We start from the raw sequence: 26,570 nt of genomic DNA on the forward strand, positions 1-26,570 counted from the left end.
TACCGTTATTTCCTTGATATTACATGGTGAGGACGGGGTGAAAAAGGGATAACAGTCAAGTCCTGGAGAACAGGTAAGATGGCAGTGAGGAGCCCGCACTTCCCATTCTGCTTCAAAGGTTGGGAGAATGACCAGTGAGGAGTGGCAATAGCTGCCATCAGATACTCAAACAGGCTTGACTGGATAGATCAAAACTGATCACCTTCTGAAGAGGATGTTAAACAAATGTAGGGGAAAAATTGAAATGTGTTATAACAGTACCTGAACGCCCATCTGGTTATATTATAAATCATGATAGCGTCTATCATTCGCCTGAATTGATAGAAGTTAACATCAGTATTTATGCTATGGAGTATTTCTTAATCAAGCTTTTAACATATTTATATTTTTTATTTATTTTTATATATTTCAGATCCCAGATGACCTGAGAAAGAGGCTAAATATAGAAATGCATGCAGTAGTCAGAATAACTCCAGTGGAAATTACCCCTAAAATTCCAAGATTTCTAAAATTACAACCTAGAGAAAACTTAGTGAGTTCAGATTTATATGTTACATCACAGTTTTACATGTGTTGTAAAATTTCTAGTTGCTTTAGTTAAGTAATAAGAATGTACTCCTTTATGCTAGAAGAGCAAGGAAGTCTTTTTTTCTTTTTATTTTATTGTGGTAAAATATATATAAGATAAAATGCTATTGTAACCATTTTTAAGTGTGTAGTTCAGTGGCATTAAGTACATTTATAATGCTGTGAAATCATCACCACTATCTATTTCCAAAACTTTTCCATCACCCCAAGCAGAAACTCTGTGCCCGTTAAGCCATCACTCCCCATCCTTCCCTCCCCCAGTTCCTGGTAACCTCTCATCTGTATTCAGTCTCTGTGAATTTACTTATTCTAGATCTTATATGTAAGTGGAATCATACAATATTTGCCCTTTGTGTCTTGCTTATTTCATTTAACATGTTTTCAGGGTTCATCCACACTATAGCATATATCAGAACTTCATTCCTATTTATGGCTAAATAATATTCCATTGTATGTATATACCACATTTTGTTTATCCATTCATCTGTTGATGGACATGGGTTATTTCTGCCTTTTTAACTATTGTGAATAGTGCTGCTGTGGATGTTTATGTACAAGTATTTGTTTGAGTCCCTGCTTTCAGTTCTTTTGGGTACATACCTAGGAGTTGAGTTGCTGGGTCATATGGCAATTCTATGTTTAACTTTTTGAGAAACCAAGAAGTCTTTAATAAGCAATACACATATCAATTGTGCCAATGCAAATATGGATAACTTGGCTTTTAAAAGTTTGGTATTTTTGCTACATCTGGGTAATCTTTTAAAAAATTCTCATATGTTTCGGTATTAACATTGCAGCATAAAAGAGAGCTAGATTGTTTTACTTTTCAACACTGTTAATTTAGTAGAAATTGATAATGGTCAGGAAATGAGGTGTGGAACTTAACTTTAAAATCTTTTTAATAGGGTATCATCATCTGTACCAGTTTAGATTACCAGTCTCAGAGAATTATAATACAGGAAAATTATTATATGTTTAAAAAATTCCAGACATAATTTAATCCTTCTCTGATAATTCGAGTGATACTTCTGGATCCTCTGGATATCGATGGTCATTATGTCAGGGTCATTATATAACCATTTTAACAGATCTTTCTACTTGATGAAACCCCAGGTAAGATAGCTTATGTTTTGTGACTAGAGAAGAAAACAAATAGAATAAATGCCATTTCCATAATAGTATGCAACTGAGCATTTAACACATTGGCTGAACAGTATACAGTGATTTGTAGTTTTCTTCGAACTTTTTGGTTATTGATCTTAGGGTTTTTTTTAATTTTTATTTTATATTATAGTTGATTTACAACGTTTCATTAGTTTCAGATGTATAGCAAAGCGATTCAGTTATACATATACATATATCCATTCTTTTTCAGATTCTTTTCCCATATAGGTTATAACAGAATATTGAGTGAGTTCCCTATGCTATACAATAGGTCCTTGTGGATTATCTATTTTATATATAGTAGTGTGTATATGTTAATGCCAAACTCCTAATTTATCCCTCCCCCCCACCTTTCCCCTTGGTAACCATAAGTTTGTTTTCGAAGTGTGTGAGTCTGTTTCTATTTTGTAAATAAGTTCATTTGTATCATTTTATTAGATTCCACATATAAGTGATATCATATGATATTTGTCTTTCTTTGTCTGACTTACTTCACTTAGTACGATAATCTCTAGGTCTATCCATATTGCTGCAATGGCATTATTTCATTCTTTTTTATGGCTTTTTAAATATATTCCATTGTATATATATATATCACATCTTTATCCATTGCTCTGTCGAAGGACATTTAGGTTGCTTCCGTGTCTTGGCTATTGTAAATAGTGCTACAGTGAACATTGGGGTGCATGTATCTTTTCAAATTAGGGTTTTCTCTGGATATATGCCCAGGAGTGGGTGGGATTGCTGGATCATATGGTAGTTCTATTTTTTGGAGGTTTTAAGGAACCTTCATATGTTCTCCACAATGGTTGTACCAATTTACATTCACACCAACAGTGTAGGAGGGTTCCCTTTTCTCAGCACTGTCTCCAGCATTCATTGTTTGTAGACTTTTTGATGATGGCTCTTCTGATCAATGTGAGGTGATACCTCATTGTAATTTTGATTTGCATGTCTCTAATAGTGATGTTGACCACCTTTTCAAGTACTTTTTGGCCACCTGTATGTCTTCTTCGGAGAAAGGTCTGTTTAGATCTTTTCTGCTCATTTTTTGATTGGGTTGGTGGGTTTTTTTGTTTTTTTGTTTTTTGTTTGATATTGAGCTGCATGGACTGTTTGTATGTTTTGGACATTAATCCCTTGTGGGTTGCATCACTTGCAAATATTTTCTCTCATTCTGTGCGTTGTCTTTTTGTTTTGTTTATGGTTTCCTTTGCTGTGCAAAAGCTTTTAAGTTTAATTAGGTCCCATTTTTGTTTTTATTTTCATTACTCTAGGAAGTAGATTCAAAAAGATATTGCTGCGATTTATGTCAGAGAGTGTTCTCCCTTTGTTTTCCTCTAAGAATTTTATAGTGTCAAATCTTACATATAGCTTTTTAATCCATCTTGACTTTATTTATTTTTTTGTGGTACGCGGGCCTCTCACTGTTGTGGCCTCTCCCACTGCGGAGCACAGGCTCTGGACACGCAGGCTCTGCGGCCATGGCTTACGGGCCCAACCGCTCCGCGGCATGTGGGACCTTCCCAGACTGGGGCACGAACCCATGTCCCCTGCATCGGCAGGTGGACTCTTAACCACTGCACCACCAGGGAAGCCCCATTTTGACTTTATTTTTATGTATGGTGTTAGAGAATGTCTAGTTTAATTCTTTTATATGTAGCTGTTTAGTTTTCCCAGCACCACTTATTGAGACTGTTTTTTCTCCATTGTATATTCTTGTCTCCTTTGTCATAGGTTAATTGACCATAGGTGCATGGGTTTATTTCTGGACATTCTATCCTGTTCCATTGATCTATATTTCTGGTTTTGTGCTAGTAACATACTGTTTTGATTATTGTAGCTTTGTGTTATAGTCGGAAGTCAGGGCGCCTGATTCCTCCAGCTCCGTTTTTCTTTCTCAGGATTGCTTTGTCTATTTGCGGTCTTCTGTGTTTCCATAAAAATTTAAATATTTTTTGTTCTACTTCTGTGAAAAATGCCGTTGGTAATTTAATAGGGATTGCATTGAATCTGTATATTGCCTTGGGTAGTATAGTCATTTTGACAATATTGACTCTTCCAGTCCAAGAACATGGTATATCTTTCCATCTGGTTGTGTCATCTTTGATTTCCTTCATCAGTGTCTTATAGTTTTCAGAACAGAGGTATTTTGTCTCCTTAGGTATGTGTATTCCTATGGTAAATGGGATTGTTTCCTTAATTTCTCCTTCTGATCTTTTGTTTTTAGTGTATATAAATAAGAGATTTCTGTGTATTAATTTTGTATCCTACAACTTTACCGAATTCATTGGTGAGCTCTAGTAGTTTTCTGGTAGCCTCTTTAGGATTTTCTATGTATAGTATCATGTCTTCTGCAACAGTTTTACTTCTTTTCCAATTTGGATTCCTTTTCTTTTTCTTTTCTGATTGCCATGGCTAGGACTTTGAGAACTATGTTTAAAAAAAAAAGTGGCTAGACTGGGCATCCTTGTCTTGTTCCTGATCGTAGAGGAAATGCTTTCAGCTTTTCACCATTGATGACGATGTTAGCTGTGGGTTTGTCATATATAGCCTTTATTATTTTGAGGTAGGTTCCCTCTGTCCCCACTTTCTGGAGAGTTTCTATCATACATGGGTGTTAAATTTTGTCAAAAGCTTTTTTGCATCCCTTGAGATCATATGTTTTTTATTTTTCAATTTGTTAATGTGGTCTGTCACACTAATTGATTTGTGGATATTGAAAAATCCTTACATCCCTGAGATAAGTCCCACTTGATCATGGTGTATGAGCCTTTTAATGTATTGTTGAATTCAGTTTGCTAGTGTTTTGTAGAGGACTATTGCATCTGTGTTCATCAGTGATATTAACCTGAAATTGTATTTTTTTGTGATATCTTTGGTTTTGGTATGAGGGTGATGGTGGCCTCATAGAATGAGTTTGGGAATGTTCCTTCCTCTGCAACCTTTTGGAATAGTTTCAGAAGGATAAGTGTTAACTCTTTTCTAAATGTTTGATAGAATTTGCCTGTGAAGCCATCTGGTCCTGAACTTTTGTTTGTTGGAAGTTTTAAAATCACAGTTTAAATTTCAGTGCTTGTGGTTGGTCTGTTCATATTTTCTGTTTCTTCCTGGTTCAGTCTTAGAAGATTGTACCTGTCTAAGAATTTGTCCATTTCTTCTAGGTTGTCCATTTTATTGGTGTATAGTTGTTTGTAGTAGTCTCTTACGATCCTTTGTATTGCTGTGGTGTCCATTGTAACTTTTTTTTATTTCTAATTTTATTGATTTGAGCCCTCCTTTTTTTACTTGATGAGTCTGACTAAAGATTTATCATTTTTGTTTATCTTTTCAAAGAACCAGTTTTAGTTTCATTGATCTTTTCTGTTGTTTTCTTTGTCTCTATTTCACTTACTTCTGCTCTGCTCTTTATGGTTTTTTTCCTCCTACTGACTTTGGGTTTTGTTTGTTGTTCTTTCTCTAGCTGCTTTAGGTGTCACGTTAGGTAGTTTATTTGAGATTTTTCTTGTTTCCAAGGTAGGATTGTATTGCCATAAACGTCCCTCTTAGAACTGCTTTTGCTGCGTCCCATAGGTTTTGGATTGTCATGCTTTTTTTTCATTTGTCTCTAGGTATTTTTTGATTTCCTCTTCGATTTTTTTTCAGTGATCCATTGGTTGTTTAGTAGCATATTGTTTAGCCTCCATGTGTTTGTGTTTTTTACAGTTATTTTCTTGTAGTGAACTTCTAATCTCATAGCATTGTGGTGGAGAAGATGCTTGATATGATTTCAATTTTCTTAAATTTACTGAGCCTTGCTTTGTGTCCCAGCATGTGCTCAGTCCTGAAGAATGTTCCATGTGCACTTAAAAAGATTGTGTATTCTGCTGCTTTTGGATGGAAGGTCTATAAATATCAATTAAGTCCATCTGGTCTAATGTGGCATTTAAGGCCTGTGTTTCCTTATTGATTTTGTGTCTGGATGATCTGTCCATTGATGAAAGTGGGTTGTTAAAGTTCCTCACTATTATTGTGGTACTGTCGATTTCTCCTTTTATGGCTATTATTATTTGCCGTATGTATTGAGGTGCTTCTGTGTTGGGTGCATATATAATTACAATTGTTATATTTTCTTCTTGGATTGATCCCTTGATCATTAATGTAGTGTCCTTCTTTGTCTCTTGTAACATTCTTTATTTTAACGTCTATTTTGTCTGATATGAGTATTACTACTCCAGCTTTCTTTTGATTTCCATTTGCATGGAATGCCTTTTTCCATCCCCTCACTTTCAGTCTGTATGTGTCCCTAGATCTGAAGTGGGTCTCTTGTAGACAGCATATATACAGGTCTTGTATTTGTATCCATTCAGCCAGTCTGTGTCTTTTGGTTGGAGCATTTAATCCATTTATCAGTACATTTAAGGTAATTGTCAATATGTATGTCCTTATTGCCATTTTGTTAATTGCTTTGGATTTGTTTTTGTAGGTCTTTTTTCTTCCTTTCCTCTTTTGTTCTCGTGTGATTTGATAGCTATCTTTAGTGTTGTGTTTGGATTGCTTTTTCTTTTTTTGTGCGTATCTATTGTAGATTTTTGGTTTGTAGTTCCCATGAGGGTTTTTTGTTGTTGTTGTTGTTTGCGGTACGCGGGCCTCTCACTGTTGTGGCCTCTCCCGTTGCGGAGCACAGGCTCCGGATGTGCAGGCTCAGCGGCCATGGCTCATGGGCCTAACCGCTCGGTGGCATGTGGGATCTTCCCGGACTGGGGCACGAACCCATGTCCCCTGCATCGTCAGGCGGACTCTCATCCACTGCGCCACCAGGGAAGCCCTCCCATGAGGTTTTGATATAGCAGTGTATATATATACGAGATTGTTTTCAGTTGCTGGTCTCTTAACTTCAAATGTATTTTCAATATGCTGCATTTGTGCTCTCCTCTTCTCATGATTGCTGGTTTTGGTATCCTGTTTGTATGTGGATGATTTCCTACCTTTGCTCTATGTTTGCCTTTACCTTTGAGCTATCCTATTTATAATTTTCTTGTTTCTAGTTGTGGCCTTTTCTTTTCCATCTAGAGAAGTTCCTTGAGCATTTGTTGTAAAGCTGATTTGGTGTTGCTGAATTCTCTAAGCTTTTGCTTGTCTGTAAAGCTTTTGATTTCTCCATCGAATCTGAACAAGAGCCTTGCTAGGTAGAATGTTCTTGGTTGTACGTTTTTCCCTTTCATCATTTTAAATATATTGTGCCACTGCCTTCTGGCCTACAGAGTTTCTGCTGAAAAATCAGCTAATAACCTTATGAGGATGCCCTTGCATGTTATTTGTTGCTTTCCCCTTGTTGCTTTTAATATTTTCTCTTTGTCTTTAAATTCTGTCAATTTGATTAACATGTGTCTCGGTGTGTTCCTGCTTGGGTTTATTCTGCCTGGGACTTTCTGTGCTTTGTGGAGTTGAGTGAGTGTTTCCTTTCCCATTAGTTAAGGAAGTTTTCAGCTATTCTTTCTTCAAATATTTTCTCAGGCCCTTTCTCTCTTCTCCTTCTGGGACCCCTATAATGTGAATGTTGGTGCTTTTAATGTTGTCCCAGAGGTCCCTTAGACTGTCCTCATTTCTCTTCATTCTTTTTTCTTTATTCTGCTCCGTGGCAGTGATTTCCTCCAATCTGTCTTCCAGCTCACTTGTTCATTCTTCTGCCTCATTTATTCTGCTATTGATTCTTTCTAGTGTATTTTTCATTTCAGTTATTGTATTGTACATCTGTGTGTTTTTTTCAAGCTTCTAGCTCTTTGTTAATCATTTCTTGTACCCTCTCAGTCTGTGCCTCGATTCTTTTTTTGAGTTTTTGGATCATCTTTACTATCATTACTCTGAATTCTTTTTCAGGTATATTGCCTATCTCCACTTCACTTAGTTGTTCTTTTGGGGTTTTATCTTTTTCCTTTGTCTGGAACAGGTTTCTCTGCTGTGTCATATTTTCTAATGTTCTGTGTTTGTGGTCTCTGTTCCTCAGGCTACAGGATTGTAGTTCTTCTTGTTTCTGGTGTCTGCCCCCTGCTGGGTGAGGTTGGTCCAGGGGCTTCTGCAGGCTTCCTGGTGGGAGGGACTAGTGCCTGCCCCCTGGTGGGTGGAGCTGGATTTTGTGCCTCTAGTGGGCAGGGCTGTGTCAAGAGATGTGTTTAGAGATGGCTGTGGGCTCAGGAAGACTTTAGGCAGCCTCTCTGCTCGTGGGTGGGGCTGTGTTCCCCCCCTGTTGGTTGTTTGGCCTGAGGCATCCCAGCAGTGGAGCCTGCAGGCTGTTGGGTGAGGCCAGGTCTCAGTGCCAAAAGGTGACCTCTGGGAGAGCTCATGCCATGAATATTCCCTGGGGCCTCTGCCACCAGTGTCCTTGCCCCCACAGTGAGCCACAGCCAACTCCCCACCTCCCCAGGAAACTCTCTAAGACCCACAGGTGGGTCTGGCCCAGGTTCCCATGGTGTCACTGTTTTGCTCTGGGTCCCAGTGCATGTGAAACCTTGTGTGCACCCTCCAAGAGTAGAGTCTCTGTTTCCCCTAGTCCTGTGGAGCTCCTGCACTTAAGCCCCACTGGCCTTCAAAGCCAAGTACTCTGGTGGCTCCTCCTCTCAATGCCAGACCCCCAGGCTGGGCAGCCTGACATGGGGCTCTGAACTCTCACTCCTGTGGGAGAACCTCTGCAATATAATTATTTTCCAGTTTGTGGCTCACCTACCCGGCGTGTATGGGACTTGAGAATATTGCAAAAGCACTCCTCCTACCATCTCTTTGTGGCTTCTTCTTTATCTTTGGGTATAGAATATCTTTTTTGGTAGGTTCTAGTCTTTTTTGTAGATGGTTATATAACAGTTGTGATTTGGGTGTTTCCTTGAGAGGAAGGTGAGCTCAAGTTCTTCTACTCCACCATCTTGTCTCTGTCTAGTTGCTCAGTATCTTTTTTAAAAATATGTGAAGGAAATTTAACATTGTCTTGATAACTGCAGGATTTTCAAAGTCAGATATTTTGCTTTCTATATATATTACCTTGATATTCTTAAGAAATCTTTAAACATGTAGACCATATTGTAAAAGTCTTTGGAACAGGGAACTTCCATGGCTCTTGACTTTTTTTAAGTTTTCTTTTTTAAGTTTACAGGAGCTCTGCTTTTACCTCGGTTATTGATCTTGGTATTTTTTTTTTTCAAAATTTAGGTCTTACGTACAAAAATAATTAGCCACTGCTCATTGTTTTTTTGTTTTTTTCTGGTGTCAGGAATGGAATATTACTACCGAATTTCTTTCCTGTCCTGAGTTGCATACTTTAGTGGAAGCTTTATGACCTTGGAAGGTCTCTCTGGGCTGATCATATCACTTAGGACTTAAGGATGTTTGATTCTAGAGGAACTATGAGTTGCTTTCTGATCCTAAAAGTCTTGATTTTAAATAGTTTTCATTTTATGACTTCCTTTAGGTCTTTAATCCCATTGCACAATAATATTCAAAGAAGTAACTGACTATTTCTGTGATTTTTAAGAATGGGAAAATGATGCCTTTTCTTAGCTTAGCTTGCTTTTGGTGGTAAGCATATTCTCAACTGAGCTTAATCAGTGGATCTAAGCTTGACTCTGAATAAAGAGAGCGAATAGAAATGGACCAGTTGAGAAATGGTAGAATAGAGGTTTATTTTCCTAGGCAGATATTATCTTTCATATATGAATTTTTGTTATTCCCTTTTTAATTTCAAATAGATTTTTAAAACTTAATGTTAATCTAAAAGCATCAAAAATTAGCAGTGTTTTTCTCAGAATTTCTTAATACCTTTTGAACAGTTTATTAACACTCTACTTGTTGAGTACATCGGCCATATTAACAGAAAAAAAAAGTGACACTAACATATAAAAAGTTTATTTTTCTCATGCGCAAAGAAGTTTGGAGGAGCTCAACGGGGTTAAACTATGTAACCAATGATCTAGGCTCCTTTGGTCTTTTTCTTCTGCCATCTTTAGCCTTTGCCTTTCCTCCTCTTAGATGCAAGACATTTGCAGTAGTAATAGGTATCACGTCTGCATTCTTGGCAGCAGAAGGAAAGGCACAAAGCAGAATTCTTCTCCTTGCAAGGTTTCTCTACCTTTTAATTAGGAAGAGAAGGCTTTCCCATGGATTGCTGATTGTAAAGCATTGGCCAGAGTGCAGCCAGATGCATGCACACACAGTTCCAAGCTGGGAGTAGAGGAGTTTGCTCTCCCACTGTAGAGTTTGCTCTACAGTAGAGGGAGGCAAGGGAGAATGGGGCTGGAATGGTTATCAAGTGAGCTAGATTATGGTGTGTGTATCACTGGGCATAGAGAAAAGGAGCATTTAAAACTTTGCCACTTGTGTAAATGTTTCTTCAGGCTGTGCTTTACTCGTACTGTAATGTCAAACCCCAAATCTGTGCCTATGAACATCATTTTATTGGCAAGATAAGGTGTTAAAATAAGAATGTTAAGGTTAAGTTCATGTATTAGAATATCATTGCTGTTCTTTCCTTTCCTCTGGCAGCTTAAAGACATAAGTGAAGAAGACATAAAAACTGTGTTCTATTCATGGCTACAGCAGTCTACTACTACCACACTTCCTCTGATAGTATCAGAGGAAGAATATATTAAGTTGGAAATGAAAGATGGTGAGTATATTTTATTTGTTATTTCAATATTTTTTCTATTAAAGAAGTCAGAAAAATTTTCATTGTTTTTCCAACTTGTGATATGTATGAACAGGAAACCTAATAATGATAATTAAACAGTAGATTTTATGTATCAAAGAATACCTCTGTTTAAAATTAAATAAATTTAAATTTTAAATTATTTCATCTCAGCTTTAGTACTAACTACATTTATTACCTTCCTTTTAATAGGGTTGAAGGAGTTTTCTCTGAATATAGTTCATTCTTGGGAAAAGGAAAAAGAAGAAACTCTTTTTCTGTTGAGTACCAATCTGCTACAGAAGATGACAATACAAGTAATGACATGCTATTGAATATTTAATGAAATAATATTTTCACATGTGATTGATTCTAAAGCATGAATTTACCTGTTACATTGCATCCTAAAGTGTATTAGAAACTTGAATGGTAAGAGTAAGGAATAACTTGACTTAAAATATTTTATTCTATAATCTCTTTAACTTATCTAAACAAATTGTTGATTTATCCTAAATTTGAAATTGATGCCTCCACACAGTTAAGTTTTAAGAATAGAATTGATCGTGTTAACTGGCAAGTGGATCATGATTTTAAAATCTTTTAGTACTGAAATAAATGAAAACTTAGCTTAGGGGTTTAATTTTTTTAATTCATATTTTTATTTGCAGTTTTGCTGCACAACCCATGTTGTTTTGTCAGTTCTTTATTTCTCAACTCTTCACAAATATTATCAGATAACTTCTCTTCCAGAAATATTTTTAAAGTGCTCCTTTTAGAATATTATGTTTTGGTTAGGATATTCACTCTTGTCCTTAATAGAATTAAAGATTCTCTAGTCATTTAGAATTTCGGTGGTTTGAAATTAGACATTATTTGTCTACTTTTGAAATATAATTTAAGGAGTACCATTCAGAGAAGATACAAATGTAAGATTGTGAAAAGAAATAAATGTGACAGAAATCAAAATTGCAAATAAAGATATATCTGTAAACTGTATTAAGAAGATGACATTCTTTACTGCTAACTGTAAATATTTATATTCCTTGGATGAGTAAATTATTATTGTTAGGGCTATTTTAAGTTATAATCTTGCGTGTACAATATATCTTTTCTCTCTGGTGTAACAGAATCAGCAATTCAGTTTCCTGGGACCCAAGAAAAACAGGCAAAAGGTATAACTTTGAAATGTAAAATCGATTTTTCCTTGCTACTATAGGTCCTTCTGGATCCTATGGTAAAAGAAGAAAACAGTGAGGAGATTGACTTTATTCTTCCTTTTTTAAAGCTGAACTGCTTGGGGTAAGAAGTTATGGCCAAACTACCATGTTTAGACACGTTTGACATTATCTTTTCCAGGGCTTTTATGTGTAAATGTTAAATTAGATGTTAATATCATTGACTCGTCTTACTAATGCAGTAGTAAATATTTTTTTCAAGGATTGTTCCTGTTTTCACACCTGGCTTAGTAATTTGCCTTCTCTTCTTAGATAACTAAAAGTCTGAAACTTATTAGAAATTTTACTTTGAGAGTTGATTTGTGAAAAAAGAGCCAACTAGATATGACCTGGATCATACATGCTTGAATAAAACAATAATCCTTTAAAATTAATAAATTAATTTTAAAAGTTAAATCCAAAAACATTAGTTGAATGTTTAAAAATATTTCAAATTAAGTTATTCCTTCACTATCTTATTGATGTACTGATTGGGGTTATTAGTGTTTTCCTCAACTTTAAGACAAACAAACCTGAAAAGAACCTCCTCAATTTCTTTAGCTCTTAATACAATATAATCTCACATAAACATTACTTCTTAGAATTCTTCACAGAGGCCTTTAGTAGATATAGTAGTAGTGATTTGATTTCCTGCAATAGTATAGTCTATAAATATTTTAGTAAAAGGATTAAACTATAAAGTAACAATGCTTAAATGTGGCATAATACTCAAGTATAAAGTAAAATCTCTTCAGTTCAGACTAATTTTAGGAATTTATGATATTTATTTTCAGAAATAAACTGGCAGTCAGAGTCAGGAAGTAGGTCAAAGTTCTTATTTATATAATCTACAGATTGAAACTGGATTTCAAAAATGACATTTAAGAGGAAATAAGTCTTCAATTATGCTAACACTTTAAGAGCACCCATTTATGATAATTTTTGATGACAAACCAGAAATCATTTTCAGGGGGATATTTGTATGCATTAAGACAAATTCCTTAAGGAGTCCTATTAGGACAAAACTTTTAGTTACTGCACATGTTTGAAAGTAATAAAAATAGTTTTAAAATCTGTGACTCAGATTTGGCATTAATTCATTTTACTTTCAAGTAAGGGATCATTTTTAAGATGTTACTTTTTTTTTTTTTTTTTGGCGGTATGTGGGCCTCTCACTGATGTGGCTTCTCCCGTTGCGGAGCACAGGCTCCGGATGCGCAGGCCTAGCGGCCATGGCTCACGGGCCTATCCTGTCCGCGGCATGTGGGATCTTCCCGGACCGGGGCATGAACCCGTGTCCCCTGCAACGGCAGGTGGACTCTCAACCACTGCACCACCAGGGAAGCTCAAGATTTTACTCTTTTTATTAACTCATTAAGTAGCCTGGGAAGAAAAGTTTCAGAATTTTTTATAGCTAGATTTTACCCTGTTTCAGTGTTTTATCATGCAATTTACATGTTTGCAGAGGAGTGAACTCCTTAGGCGTCTCCTCCGTGGAGCACATCACTCATAGCCTCCTAGGACGCCCTTTGTCTCGGCAGCTGATGGCCCTTGTGGCAGGACTTAGAAACGGAGCCCTTTTACTCACGGGAGGAAAGGTATGTGGTTAAAATGTGCTCATTTTCACTAATTAGCAATTTTTAATTCTTCTCTTTGGGTTTTGATCATCTATTATGTACGGTTGTTGATACCAGATATGGAAAGCATTCATTCATTCACTAATATTTTTGAGTGCCTGCTGTTAGATATTGGGAATGTGGTGATGAATCAGGTGATGGTCTCCCTGCACTTTTTCTATATCCATTGATATGATTGTATGAATTTTCTTTTTTAGGATGTTGGTAGGGTGTTAATAAGGTTGATTGATTTTCAAATGTTCAGCCAGCCTTGCAAAACTGTAATAAATCCCACTTGGTCGTGGTCTATTATTCTTTCCATAATATCTTATGGAAAAACCCAAACGAACTTTTTGGCCAACCCACAGATTGCTGGGTTCTGTTTGCTAATATTCTGTTGAGGATTTTTGCATGTAAGTTCATGAGCTATATAGTTTTCTGTTTTTGTACTGCATTTGTCTGGATTTGCTCTCAGGGTAATTCTGGCCTCGTAAAGTAAGTTGAAAAGTGTTCCCTCCTGTTCTGTTTTTTGGAAGAGATTGTATAAAATTGATGTTAATTCTTTAAAATGTTTTGTAACATCTCCACTGAAACCATCTGGACCTAGAGATTTCTTTATAAATTCAAAGTCCTTAGTTGTCTGTTTCATTTTGGCAGGCATTTGGTAGTTTGTAGTTTTTGAGGAACTGGTCAAGTTTTTGAGCATAAAGTTGTTTGTAGCATTCTCTTACTGTGCTGTTAATAGATGCAGAATCTGTTGTGATGTCCCATTTCCTGTTATTGGTGATTTGTATCTTCTTTTGTTTTAATCTTTGTCAGTCTTGCGAGAGCTTCCCTGCCCTTTTAAGGGGCTTACAGTTTTATTCTCTACCAATGCAATATTTTTTCCAGGGCTACGGTGTGGTCTTTGTGAGTCTTCGTGCTTTTTTTCAATTCAAAATTATAAGGCTTTTTCATTTCTATTCACTTTTAACTCTAGTATCATAACTTTTTTTTCCTCTTACTAGCCCCGTTGCTCTCTTTTGATTCTTACTTAAAATATAGCAACTACTCCAATAATCTAAATTTTCACTTTAGGAAGCTAGAAAAAGAAGAACAAATTAAATCCTATGTAAGCAGAAGAAAAGAAATAATAAGAATTAGAGCAGAAATCAATGAATTGAAAACAGGAAATCAGTAGAGAAAATCAGTGAAACCAAAAGCTGGTTCTTTGAAACGGTCAGTAAAATTGATAAGCCTCTATCCAGGCTAAGAAAAAAAAAAGAGGATACAAATTACTAATATAAGAAATGAAAAAGTGGATATCAATGCAGATCCCATGGGCATTAAAAGGATAATAAAGTAGTAATAGTAATAAATAACTCTGTGCCTAAAAATTCGATAACCTAGATGAATAGACCAATTCCTTGAAAGACACAAGGAGTCTGCCAGAACTCACAGAAGAAGATATGGACAATATAAAAAGGCCTATATCCATTAAAGTAGTTGAATCAGTAATTAATAACTTCCAAAACAGAAAGCACCAGGCCCAGATGGGTTCACTGGTGAATTCTACCAAACCCTCAAGGAAGAAATTATACCAATTCTCTACAGTCTCTTTCAGAGGATAGAAGCAGAGGAAATACTTCCTAACTCATTCTGTGAGGCCAGCATTACCTAATAACAAAACCAGACAGAGGCATTGCAAGAAAACTACAGACTAATATCTCTCATGAACATAGATGCAAAAATCATCAACAAGAGATGAGCAAATCAAATCAACCAATATATTAAAAGAATTATATACCACAGTCAAGTAGGATTTATTCCAGGTATGCAAGGCTGGTAAAATATAGCAACTACTCTACATGTTTTCTAGATGACCTGTGTCAAATTTCAAAATATATCATCGTGGTAGAATATTTATTTTGAAAAACAATATCCTACTGATTGAGAAACCAGAGTTCCTCCTTCTCACATAGAGGTAGCGTGATTAATAGAAAGAGCACATAGAAGACCTGAATTTGAGTCCCACCTTTGTTATATACTTACTGACTGTGACCTCAGGCAGTTTTCAGCTTCTTAACCTGCCTTTTAGGATTAACCTCACTTAAGAGAAATAATATATATGAAAGGTGCTATACAAATGTGAATTACTTTGAGTGAGAGAAAAGGCCCTCTGATTCAGCAAAAAGTGACAGGTGGGGCCTATACACCAGCACCCCTAATTTCTTTATTCTTTGGGGTCCAGTGACTTTAATTATAAATGCAATTCTGTAAACTATAATGATGGTAGTATTGTTGAATGCCTGCTAAATTTCAGACTTTGCACAATAAGCTTGGCTGTTTTTTCCAGTTCACAGTAATGAAAAGCAAAATATTACAGCTGGTACAGGGGTGTTAAAGCTAGACAAAGCAACAATGGTAAGAAATAGTAGATTGGACTTCCCTGGTGGCACAATGGTTAAGAATCCACCTGCCAATGCAGGGGACACGGGTTCAAGCCCTAGTCCAGGAAGATCCCACATGCCACAGAGCAACTAAGCCTGTGCACCACAACTACTGAGTCTGCGCTCTAGAGCCCATGAGCCACAACTACTAAGCCCGCATTGCACAACTACTGAAGCCTGCATGCCTAGAGCCCCTGCTTCGCAACAAGAGAAGCCACCACAGTGATAAGCCTATGCACCACAACGAAGAGTAGCCCCTGCTTGCTGCAACTAGAGAAAGCCCACACGCAGCAACGAAGACCCAACGCAGCCAAAAATAAATTTATTAGGGGGAAAAAAGGAAAGAAATAGTAGTAGATTGTGGGAGGAAACCTATATTAAAAGAATTATAGGGCTTCCCTAGTGGCGCAGTGGTTGAGAGTCCGCCTGCTGATGCAGGGGACACGGGTTCGTGCCCCAGTCTGGAAGATCCCACATGCCACGGAGCGGCTGTGCCCGTGAGCCATGGCCGCTGTGCCTGCACGTCCAGAGCCTCTGCTCCACAAAGGGAGAGGCCACAACAGTGAGAGGCCCGTATACCGCAAAAAAAAAAAAGAATTATAAAAACCTAACAGTGGCAGACATAGAGAATGGACTTGAGGACATGGGGAGGGAGAAGGGTAAGCTGGAACCAAGTGAGAGAGTGTCATGGACATATATACACTACCAAATGTAAAATAAATAGCTAGTGGGAAGCAGCCGCATAGCACAGGGAGATCAGCTCGGTGTTTTGTGACCACCTAGAGGGGTGGGATAGGGAGGGTGTAAGGGAGGGAGATGCAAGAGGGAAGAGATATGGGGATATATGTATACATATAGCTGATTCACTTTGTTAAAAAGCAGAAACTAACACAGCATTATAAAGCAATTATACTCCAATAAAGATGCTATAAAAAATAAAATGAACACAATCCAAAAAAAAAACCTAACAGTGTTCAGTCTTCTAAGGGGCACTTATAGCAATGTTTAGCAAAATTTAAATATGTATACCTTTGGTGTAGTAATTACACTTCTAGAAATTTATTCTGAAGGTATAATCTGACAAATAAGTAAACATATATGTATGGATATTTAGTTTAGCTTTACTTATAATAGTTAAAAAGTGGGAGTAGCATAAATATACAGCAGGAAGGGTTTTGATAAACACATTATGGTCCAGTACATCCTCACAGTGGTATTGTACTAGGGAGCTGCTGCAGCTCTATATCTGTTGATAAAGAGGACAATGATTTATTATAAACCCTCAGGAATACTGTAATCCCGTGTTCATAAATTTGCATAAAACGTGTGTGGAGTGTCTGGAAGGATGATACAGCAAAACAGTTGACAGTAATTCTGTGATGTGGGACGATTACAGATTTTTAAAAATTTTTTATTTATTTATTTTTTGTGTGGTACGCGGGCCTCTCACTGCTGTGGCCTCTCCCGCTGCGGAGCACAGGCTCCGGATGCGCAGGCTCAGCGGCCATGGCTCACGGGCACAGCTGCTCTGCGGCATGTGGGATCTTCCTTGACCGGGGCACGAACCCGTGTCTCCTGCATCGGCAGGAGGACTCTCAACCACTGCGCCACCAGGGAAGCCCCTATTACAGATTTTTTTTACCTTTCTCTACTAAGTATTTACAATTATTTCGTATTTTTTAAATGTTATTTTATAACCAGGGATGTGGATTTTCTTTTTTTCCCCGGCCGTATTGAGATATAATTGTTATATAACATTGTGTAGTATATACTTGATTGATGAGGCTGAATCTTGGTGGTTATCACAGTGACAGAGGCTATTTCTGTGACTGAATATATTGAGAGTTCTAATTTAAGCAATTATTTTCTAGGGGAGTGGAAAATCAACTTTAGCGAAGGCAGTCTGTAAAGAAGCATTTAACTTATTGGATGCCCATGTGGAAATAGTTGACTGTAAAGCTTTACGAGGTATGAATATGGTAATACTCTACATAAATCTTTTTTCTGATAGAAAGAAATGTTACTATTTAATGCTGGTAATCTAATAAATACAAATACCTAATCTTTAACTTTTCTGATGGTCATTTAATCATTAAAATTACTTAGAAATTTTAAATCTGGCTTTCGAATGTTTTTAGTGTTTCCAATAAAAATTTTAAAACTCTCCATAAACTCTTTGTAGACTATATTCCTGAAAATTCCAACTTACACCACTCTGAGAAAGTTAGTATCTAGAATATACTCTAATGGGTATAGATTACCTCTGACTTGCTTTGGGAAACTCGTAGGGTGGCTACCTCAGGGGAGGGAAAGTGGGTGGCTAGGGACAGCAAAGAGGAGACTTACAGTTTATCACATACAGCTGACCCTTGAACAGTTTGAGTGTTGGGGTGCCAGCCTCTATGCAACGAAAGCTCTTTGTGTAACTTAGAGTCACAGCCCTCTGTATACGTGGTCCCTCTGTGTCTGCAGCCAGCCTTGGGTGGTACAGCACTGTGGTATTTACTGCTGGAAAAACCCACATATAAGTGGACTTGAACAGCTCAAACCCATGTTGCTCCTGGGTCAGCTGTACACTTGTACTTTTGAAAATCTTTGACATTTATATTATCTATTCAGTTTTTTAAAAATCAGAAATATTTTACTGAGTAGTTAATTTTTCGTCCCTTGGCTACCACTACCATATAGTCCCAGCTAGTCATTATATTCTGCTTTTTAATATAGTATATGATAGGAAACTAAGAAATGGCCTTTGAAAACCCATTACTTCATATTCTATAAATGTGGTTTCAGAGACATTGTCCATCTCTTTAGAGTCTTGCTTGAAGCCTCATGTGAAAATTTTGTTTGAGAACTAAGTAACAGGAACTCTTTATATTGGTTTATGAATTGGTATGTTCTCTGTTCTTTGAAAATTAAGTTGTAATTCACCAGGATGATTGAAGCCAAATTAATGATTCAAATATAGCAGTTCTAGGATCTCTAGGTGGCTACCTTTGTGTTTGATTTTATCTGACTTGTGATTCCCCTGCTTTCATTTATATTTTCCCACATCCTGCTTTTATTTTACTGTTTTGTTGTAAGCCATCTGAAATTCTTCGTGGAATGAGGCAAGGATAAATAAATACATATGTATAGAAATTATAGTAGCATATTCCTTTTTTCAGTTTTATAAAATTCAGTACTTAGTCCTTTGGGGCTGTATTATTTAAACCATGTTAGTGATTAACAGATTTTAGTGATTGGTATATATATATAACAAAATACTGTATTGATTGAATTTTCATAGTCAAATCAATATTGAGCTTTTCTAGTGCTTTCAATGGCAGCCTGACCTTTCCCAGCCCTCAAATAACAGTAAAACTATTTCATATCTTCTGTGTTAAGGAAAAAGGCTTGAAAACATACAGAAAGCCCTAGAGGCAGCTTTCTCAGAGGCGGTGTGGCGGCAGCCTTCTGTTGTCCTGTTGGATGACCTGGATCTCGTTGCTGGCCTGCCTGCTCTTCCAGAACACGAGCACAGTCCTGAGGCTGTGCAGAGCCGGAGGCTCGCACATGGTAACGTAACGCGTTCATTCGCTGGCTGCATGCCCTTGTCCTTTATCAGACAGCATTTCCAGTCTTCGTAGTAAATCTGCTCTCTTTAGAGAACAGAATATGTGCTATGTAATGTGTTGCTTTTGAGGCCTCTGGTAGCATTCTAAGGTTGCTCTGTATTAGCAAAATCAGTAGAGTCAGAGCAGTGTGAAAATTCTACGAATTCATCATTAGTCTTTGGGGCCTTTTCATTCTCCTCCACTTATTAGAAATTGCTGAATTGTATAGATTTACTCTTGTTTTGTTCATTTGACAAATATTTCTGTGCACAGTCTATATTCTCAGAGTCTTGGAGAGGAAATAAAAGTAAACAAGTACAATGTTAGTGCGGAAGACTGATAGTCATAATGATAGCTACCATGTGTTGACTGCCCTTTCGGGGCTAGGGGTTGCTTTGTACTCTACATGCAGATATTCTCCTGGTTTTACAGGTGAGTAAACGGAAATTCAAAGATTATGTAATTTGTCTGGGATGACACAACTAGGAGGTAGGTCGGATATGTTCTCTTAGAAGTATGTACAGGGTGTGATAGGAGCACATACACTAAATTGAGGGTGGTATGGGAAATTATCAGGGTCTTTTAGGGGGAGTTCATAACTGAGATGAGTTTTTTTTGTTTTTTTTTAAATTTATTTTTGGCTGTGTTGGGTCTTTGTTGCTGCGCAAGGGCTTTCTCTAGTTATGGCGAGTGGGGGCTACTCCTTGTTGCAGTGCGCAGGCTTCTCATTGCAGTGGCTTCTCTCTTTGTGGAGCACAGGCTCTACGCACGTGGGCTTCAGTAGTTGCGGCACGTGGGCTCAGTAGTTGTGGTTCGCGGGTGCTAGAGCACAGGTTCAGTAAGTTGTAGCGCATGGGGCTTAGTTGCCCTGCAGCATGTGGGATCTTCCCGGACCAGGGATTGAACCCATGTCCCCTGCATTGGTAGGTGGATTCTCAACCACTGCACCACCAGGAAAGCCCCCTGAGATGAGTTTTGATGGAGTAGTAGAAGTTAGTATGGAACAGTTTCAGGCTAATGAAGATGCAAAGGAAGTGTGGTCCACAGGCAAAGGTACAGAGGTAGAAGAAATCACAGTATGTTAGACAATACTCCTTTGCCTAGAGCTTAGGGTTCAAGGAGAGGGTGGGACCAGGGTGGGGTTTGGAGGATTTTGCAGTCCTCTGCTGCCTCGAGGTTCTTAAGAGGTGAAATAGATAAAAAATGCAACCACAGTGGCTTGGGTTACCGTAAACTGGTGTTAATCTCACATTTGGGAATCCTGTAGCATCTGCAAGACTTGTTAGTCTAGTGTTTAAGGGAATGCTGCAGATTTCTAGGTCAGGACTCAGTTCTAACCTCATGCCAGCCATACCTTGCAAAAGCTAGGGTAGAAAGAGATTGTTCAGGAAGTCATAGGAGTATGAGCTGTATTTTGCTTACTTAAACTTCCATATTGTGTTCTATTATCATCCTTCTATAATATTTATTTCAGAGACCCCTTTTCATTTACTTAATAAGATCTAGATGAAGGAACCTCACCTAGGCATTGTTCTGAGTGTACAGAGTTTACAGTGCTTCCTGTACCTTCATTAGATTGACTAGAGCCTGGCCAATATTAGGTCCTCAGTAGATAAACTGATGAATGAATGGAAGATTTAACTTTTAAACGGTAAAGAGGAGCCATTCCATTCATACTCCACCTTAAAGCTCAAGTTTAGGTTATTATTTTTAATGAATGTATGATTTTAAAATTTCATGCTTTTGTGTACTAAGTTTTTACACTATATTACTTAATTCTAGCTTTGAACGATGTGGTGAAAGAGTTTATTTCCATGGGAAGTTTGGTGGCACTGATTGCTACAAGCCAGTCTCAACATTCTCTACATCCTTTACTTGTTTCTGCTCAAGGAGTTCACATATTTCAGTGTGTCCAGCATATTCAACCTCCTGACCAGGTAACATACTACTTGTGAAGATTATTGAAATATGTCCCTTTTTTTTTTTTGGCTGTGCTGTGTGTTATGCAGGATCTTAGTTTCCCAACCAGGGATTGAACCCATGCCCCCTGCAGTGGAAGTGCGGAATCTTAACCACTGGACCGCCAGGGAATTCCCATATGTCACTTTTTATATAAATTACATATTTTTCAATTTTATTCATGATTTATGGCTTTAAAGTAATGCTTATGTTAGTGATCTTAAGGGTTCTTAAAAATCGACCTTCAGTGAATGTTTTGCTATTAGATGCACAATTTTCGTTTGTAACCATCCGAAATATTACCAGGTACTTTCCAAGGAAATGTCTTTTTATAAAACAGCATTTTTTTTTTCATTATTAAGTTTTCTTTTTTTATTCCATTTAAAAAGAAACAAAAACCCTAAAAATTCTGAACTGCTTCATTTCGCATTGATAAAATCTGTAAATACACTATGGAAATTAGAATTTTTTTCCACTTTAGTGAGATATAATTGATAAGTAAAATTATATATATTTAAAGTGTATGACATGATGATTTGCTATACATGTACATTGTGAAATCTTTACCACAATCAAGTTAATTAACACATCCATCACCTCACATATTTACCTTTTTTTAAGCATTTCTTCTTTTAAAAATTTGACTGACTAAACTGTTTTTTTTTTTTTTTTTTACCAGCACTAATACTCTGTACCCATTATGACTCTGGCACCCATTTCCAACATGTGGGTTTTTTCCCCACACCATCAAGCAATTTTTGGACACCAACTGCATGTCCTGCAATTCAGCTCAATTCTGACACTACCCAGAGAGAGCATCAGATTCCACAGGTTAAGGCCTCAGTTCTACAAGACAGCCCTCCACTTTAGATGCCAGTGTTACCTGTGCTTCTGACTGGTGATAAGTCAGAGGTTCCTACTATTCCCTCTTTGGGTTCAATTAATTTGCTAGAACAACTCACAGAACTTGGGAAACTAGTTTACTCACTAGATTACCAGTTTGTTACAAAGAATATTAAAGGGTACAAATCAACAGATGAAAAGATACATAGGATGGAGTCCGAAACAAAGGAGCTTCTGTCCTTGTGGAGTTTGGGGCCTGGCCCGGTGGCACATGGAAGTGTTCTGGTTCTCCAACCTGGGAGCTCTCCAGCCCTCTCCTTTTAGGTTTTTATGGAAGCTTTGTTACATAGGCATGACTGATTAAGGCACTGGCCATTGTCATTGATTCAGCCTTCAGTCCCTCTCCCCTCCCTGGAAATCAGGGGGTGAGACTGAAAGTTTCAATCCTCTAGTCAAGGTTGGTTCCCCTGGCAACCAGCCCCCATACTTAGGTGCTTTCCAAAAGTCACCTCATTAACGTAAACTCAGGTAAGGCTAAAAGGGGTTTGTTATTAATGTCAAGACACCTTTATCACTCTTATCATTAGGACATTTTAAGGGTTTTAGGAGATCTGTGCCAGAAGCAAGACAAAGACCAAATATATACAAGCACATACAGCCCATCATCTCCTCAGGGGACTTCAATCCTGATGGTTTTAGTGGCAGCACGCTCAAAAAGAATGTTCTGGGACAGGCAAGCATATTTTAACTTCTTGTTTAAAATTCTTACGTTGACTCTAAATATTCAGACCCTGTGCTAATTAACTGTTATTGAAGAATAAAAATACACCTGTTATTAAGCATAACAGAATGGTAGTGGTATTGGTCATTGAATGTGTTTTTAGAATTATGTTTTATAGGAATAACAACCCTTAAATTAAAGGAACCAAAATAAAAATCTTCTTACTGGAGAAAGAGAGCAATCATTATGAATGTGATTTTTTTTTTTACAACTTTATTAAGGTGTAATTGAAGACAACATACTCACTATTTAAAGTGTACAATTTGATGAGTTTTAACATATATATATATATATATATATATACACACACACCATGAAACCATCACCACAATTAAAGTAGCAAACATTTCCATCCCTCCCGTATGTTTCCTACTGCCCCTTGCAATCATCCCTCCCCCACTCCACCTGCAAGCAAACACCAATCTGCTTTCTGTCCCACCTGCAAGCAAACACCAATCTGCTTTCTGTCAACCTGCTATTTCTCAAAATACATGTACAAAAATTTGCACTTGAGTAAAACTATAAATTTGAATTTTGTTTTTTTCTTTAGGATCAAAGATGTGAAATTCTGTATAATGTAATAAAAAATAAACTAGACTGTGATATGAACAAGTTCACTGATCTTGATCTGCAGTGTATAGCAAAAGAAACTGAAGGGTTTGTGGCTAGAGATTTTACAGTGCTTATGGATCGAGCGATACATTCTTGTCTCTCTCATCAGAGTATATCCACCAGGGAAGGTAAGTTTTACTGTTAAACCCAAAATTTGGACTCTTCTTTCCGTCGTGGAGAAGTGTAATTGTAGTAAGGTAAGAATTAAATATATCCATTTTAGTATTCAAATAAGCAGCTATTTGAGTAGAAAATTGGCATTTCCAGCTAAATTGATGGCATTTTTTTTAATTGAGTTAAGATTGGCTAAGTGAAATCAGACGGAGAAAGACAAATAACATGATTTCACTCATATGTGGAACATAAAAAACAAAAAAGTAAAATAAATGAACAAACCAAACTAAACATAAACACGTAGATACAAAGAACAGAGTGGTGGTTACTAGAGTGGAAGGGGTAAGGGAGGGGAAAATGGGTAAGAGAGGTCAACTGTATGACAGTATGTTTTGCAAATTCATATACAAATAGGACTACCAAAAGTTTTGTTTATTTTTAAACAGAATTAGTTTTAACAACATTGGACTTGCGAAAGGCTCTCCGAGGATTTATTCCTGTGTCTCTGCGAAATGTCGACCTGCATAACCCTAGGGACCTGGGCTGGGATAAGATTGGAGGATTACATGAAGTTCGACAGATACTTGTGGACACTATCCAGTTACCAGCCAAGGTACTTAAAAAACAACCAAACCAAGCACTACCAACTGCCAGAAGAACCACTGAGTCATCCATCGGTTCTGGCTGTATATGTTGGCTTGCCCAGCTTCCATTTGGTCCAACAAGTATTTATTATTACCAAGTAAATGTCCAGTCCTATTTTTGGCGCTCTAACGGATTTTTTAAAGTATCTGATGTATTCCTTGCCTGGAAAGAAAGCTGAGGTGATATTTATAGTAAACACATTTTGATGTGAATTTCAGAGTTCTTGTGTTTTTCTTGAATCGTCCAGGTTGTACTAAAGCAAATGAACTGTCAGCTAGGGTTGAGCAGAAACAGATAGGAATAAACTGACAGGTGGGAGAGTCATTTAGATCCACAGAGCTGATGGATTAAGCCAGATTTCTAGACTCTGGGTGCCAGTCTAGAAAGGCAGAGGTAGCAGGCAGCATAGACCAGGCAGACAGCAGGATAGAGGGGGCAGTTGTAGAATCAAAAGTAGAATCTAGTAGGTGGTGTGTTTGAATCAGAAACCTGAGAGAAAAGGATCTTTGCATGAGATCAGGGGCCCATCCAAAGAGATAAAGAAATGGGTAAGGATCTCAGTTACATGTAAGGACCTCAGTACAGACCGTCCTGGGAACTGTCTGGTGGGGCCTGGGACATACTGAGTGCAGCCCAGGACTGGGGGTTAAAGCCTGTTTGGGAGAACAGGGGCGTGGGAAGTACTTGCCTGCGGATCATGACCCCAAATGCTGGGTCTGGGCACCAAACATCAGTATCCAGATACATCCCGGGCCAGGTACGTGAGGCCATCTGTGTAAGTGCTGACTTTGGGGCTTCCTTCAGATTAGAATGGAGGTCGAGATGAGGTTGAAATTTTGTCAACACGTGGGACTAAATAGGTGTACTTAATAGAGGAGACTAGGAGATTGCTGACAGTAGCCTGATGTTTGGCTCACCTGTTCAAAAAATTTTCTTGCTGAAAAGCTGGTGATTTAGAAGATAATTTAGAAGCAGTCAGTTACTTGTTCAGCATTGAGACTCTTGGGAGATTTTACTGTCGATTATAATTACACATGCTTCTCTATTATTTATTTTCTTTCTTTGATTGAATATATTTGAATATACATAGCTGTCATAACTTGCCCCATGAACCATACAAGTGGAAGGCAGTATACTTGTTAAAAGGTTGGGTTTTATTTTCTTAATGTAGTACTATTATAATGTTTGAAAAAAAACAGGAAAAAATGGAAAGAAGTTCTGATGCATTTATATGCTTTTTATGTGGAATGTATTCCATGGTCCAATTGGGAAAAATCTGTGGTAGTTCCTTTGAGTTCATTTATTATTCTGAGTAGGAATGTTTTTTTCTATCATTGTACTGTCATAAAGATGGCCATTGTTACCACCCAAGTACTTTTTTCTATACATTGATCTTTGGCCACTGCTTAGTCATTTGTTTTAGAGTTGAGCTCTTTGTCATATTTTTCTTTCAGTACCCAGAATTATTTGCAAACTTGCCCATACGACAAAGGACAGGAGTGCTGTTGTATGGTCCTCCTGGAACAGGAAAAACCTTACTAGCTGGAGTAATTGCACGAGAGAGTGGAATGAATTTTATTAGTGTCAAGGTATGTTTGGCATTTATCTTTTTTCTCTTCTTTTTTCTTTAGTTGAGGGAAAATTTACATAATTAACTATTTTAAAGTGTACAGTTCAGTGGCATTTAGTGCATTCACAATGCTGTGTAGCCAGCACCTCTCTAGTTGCAAAACTTTTTCAGCCCATTCTCCTTCCCCCAGCCCCTGGCAACCACTAATCTGCTTTCTGTCTCTAGCTATTTCATATAAAAGAAATCATGCAGTATGTCACCTTTTGTGTCTGGCTTCTTTCACTTAGCATAATGTTTTCAGGGTTCATCCAAGTTGTAGCATGCCTCAGTAGTTCAGTACTTTTTATGGCGGGATGATATTCAGTCTTTTTTAAGGTGGTGTGGATATGCCACAGTTGGTTTATCCATTCATCACTGGTGGACATTTGGGTTGTTCCCATTTTTTGGCTGTTATGAATAATGCTGCTATAAACATTTGTGTATAAATTTCTATGTGGACATATGTTTTCATTTCTCTGGAATACATATATACCCAGGAGTGTAATTTCTGGGTCATATGGTAATTCTATGTGTAAGTTTTTGAGGACCGCACCATTTTACATTCCTACCAGCAGTGTGTGAGTTAGTATACCTATTTCTCCATATCCTCGCCAACACCATTTATGTTTCTTGATAGTGGGTTAATCTCATATTTGGAAAACTAGTAGGAGCAGTGATCCATCTATTAGTTAAACTGTGTGGGAAATTGAATAATGAGGCATCTCTCTTTTATAGGGCTTATTATGTTCT

General features: G+C 37.4%; 1 protein-coding gene across 2 annotated transcripts in view; it reads left to right on the plus strand.

Annotated features, from left to right (window-relative positions):
* Positions 1-26,570, plus strand: part of PEX1 (peroxisomal biogenesis factor 1) — a 73,339-nt gene that overhangs the window by 15,432 nt on the left and 31,337 nt on the right. The window contains exons 6-16 of one of the 2 annotated variants that reach the window (XM_065883682.1): positions 413-532; positions 10,261-10,384; positions 10,616-10,719; positions 11,619-11,701; positions 13,082-13,214; positions 17,533-17,629; positions 19,049-19,219; positions 21,040-21,194; positions 23,391-23,580; positions 24,013-24,179; positions 25,666-25,800. In XM_065883682.1, the coding sequence (XP_065739754.1) occupies positions 413-532; positions 10,261-10,384; positions 10,616-10,719; positions 11,619-11,701; positions 13,082-13,214; positions 17,533-17,629; positions 19,049-19,219; positions 21,040-21,194; positions 23,391-23,580; positions 24,013-24,179; positions 25,666-25,800 (1,479 nt within the window). The remainder of the gene's footprint in view (positions 1-412; positions 533-10,260; positions 10,385-10,615; positions 10,720-11,618; positions 11,702-13,081; positions 13,215-17,532; positions 17,630-19,048; positions 19,220-21,039; positions 21,195-23,390; positions 23,581-24,012; positions 24,180-25,665; positions 25,801-26,570) is intronic. The other variant, XM_065883683.1, reaches the window with a different exon arrangement.

The sequence above is a fragment of the Phocoena phocoena genome, chromosome 9 (genome assembly GCF_963924675.1).
Source record: "Phocoena phocoena chromosome 9, mPhoPho1.1, whole genome shotgun sequence".
In the NCBI taxonomy this organism is placed as follows: Eukaryota; Metazoa; Chordata; class Mammalia; order Artiodactyla; family Phocoenidae; genus Phocoena; species Phocoena phocoena.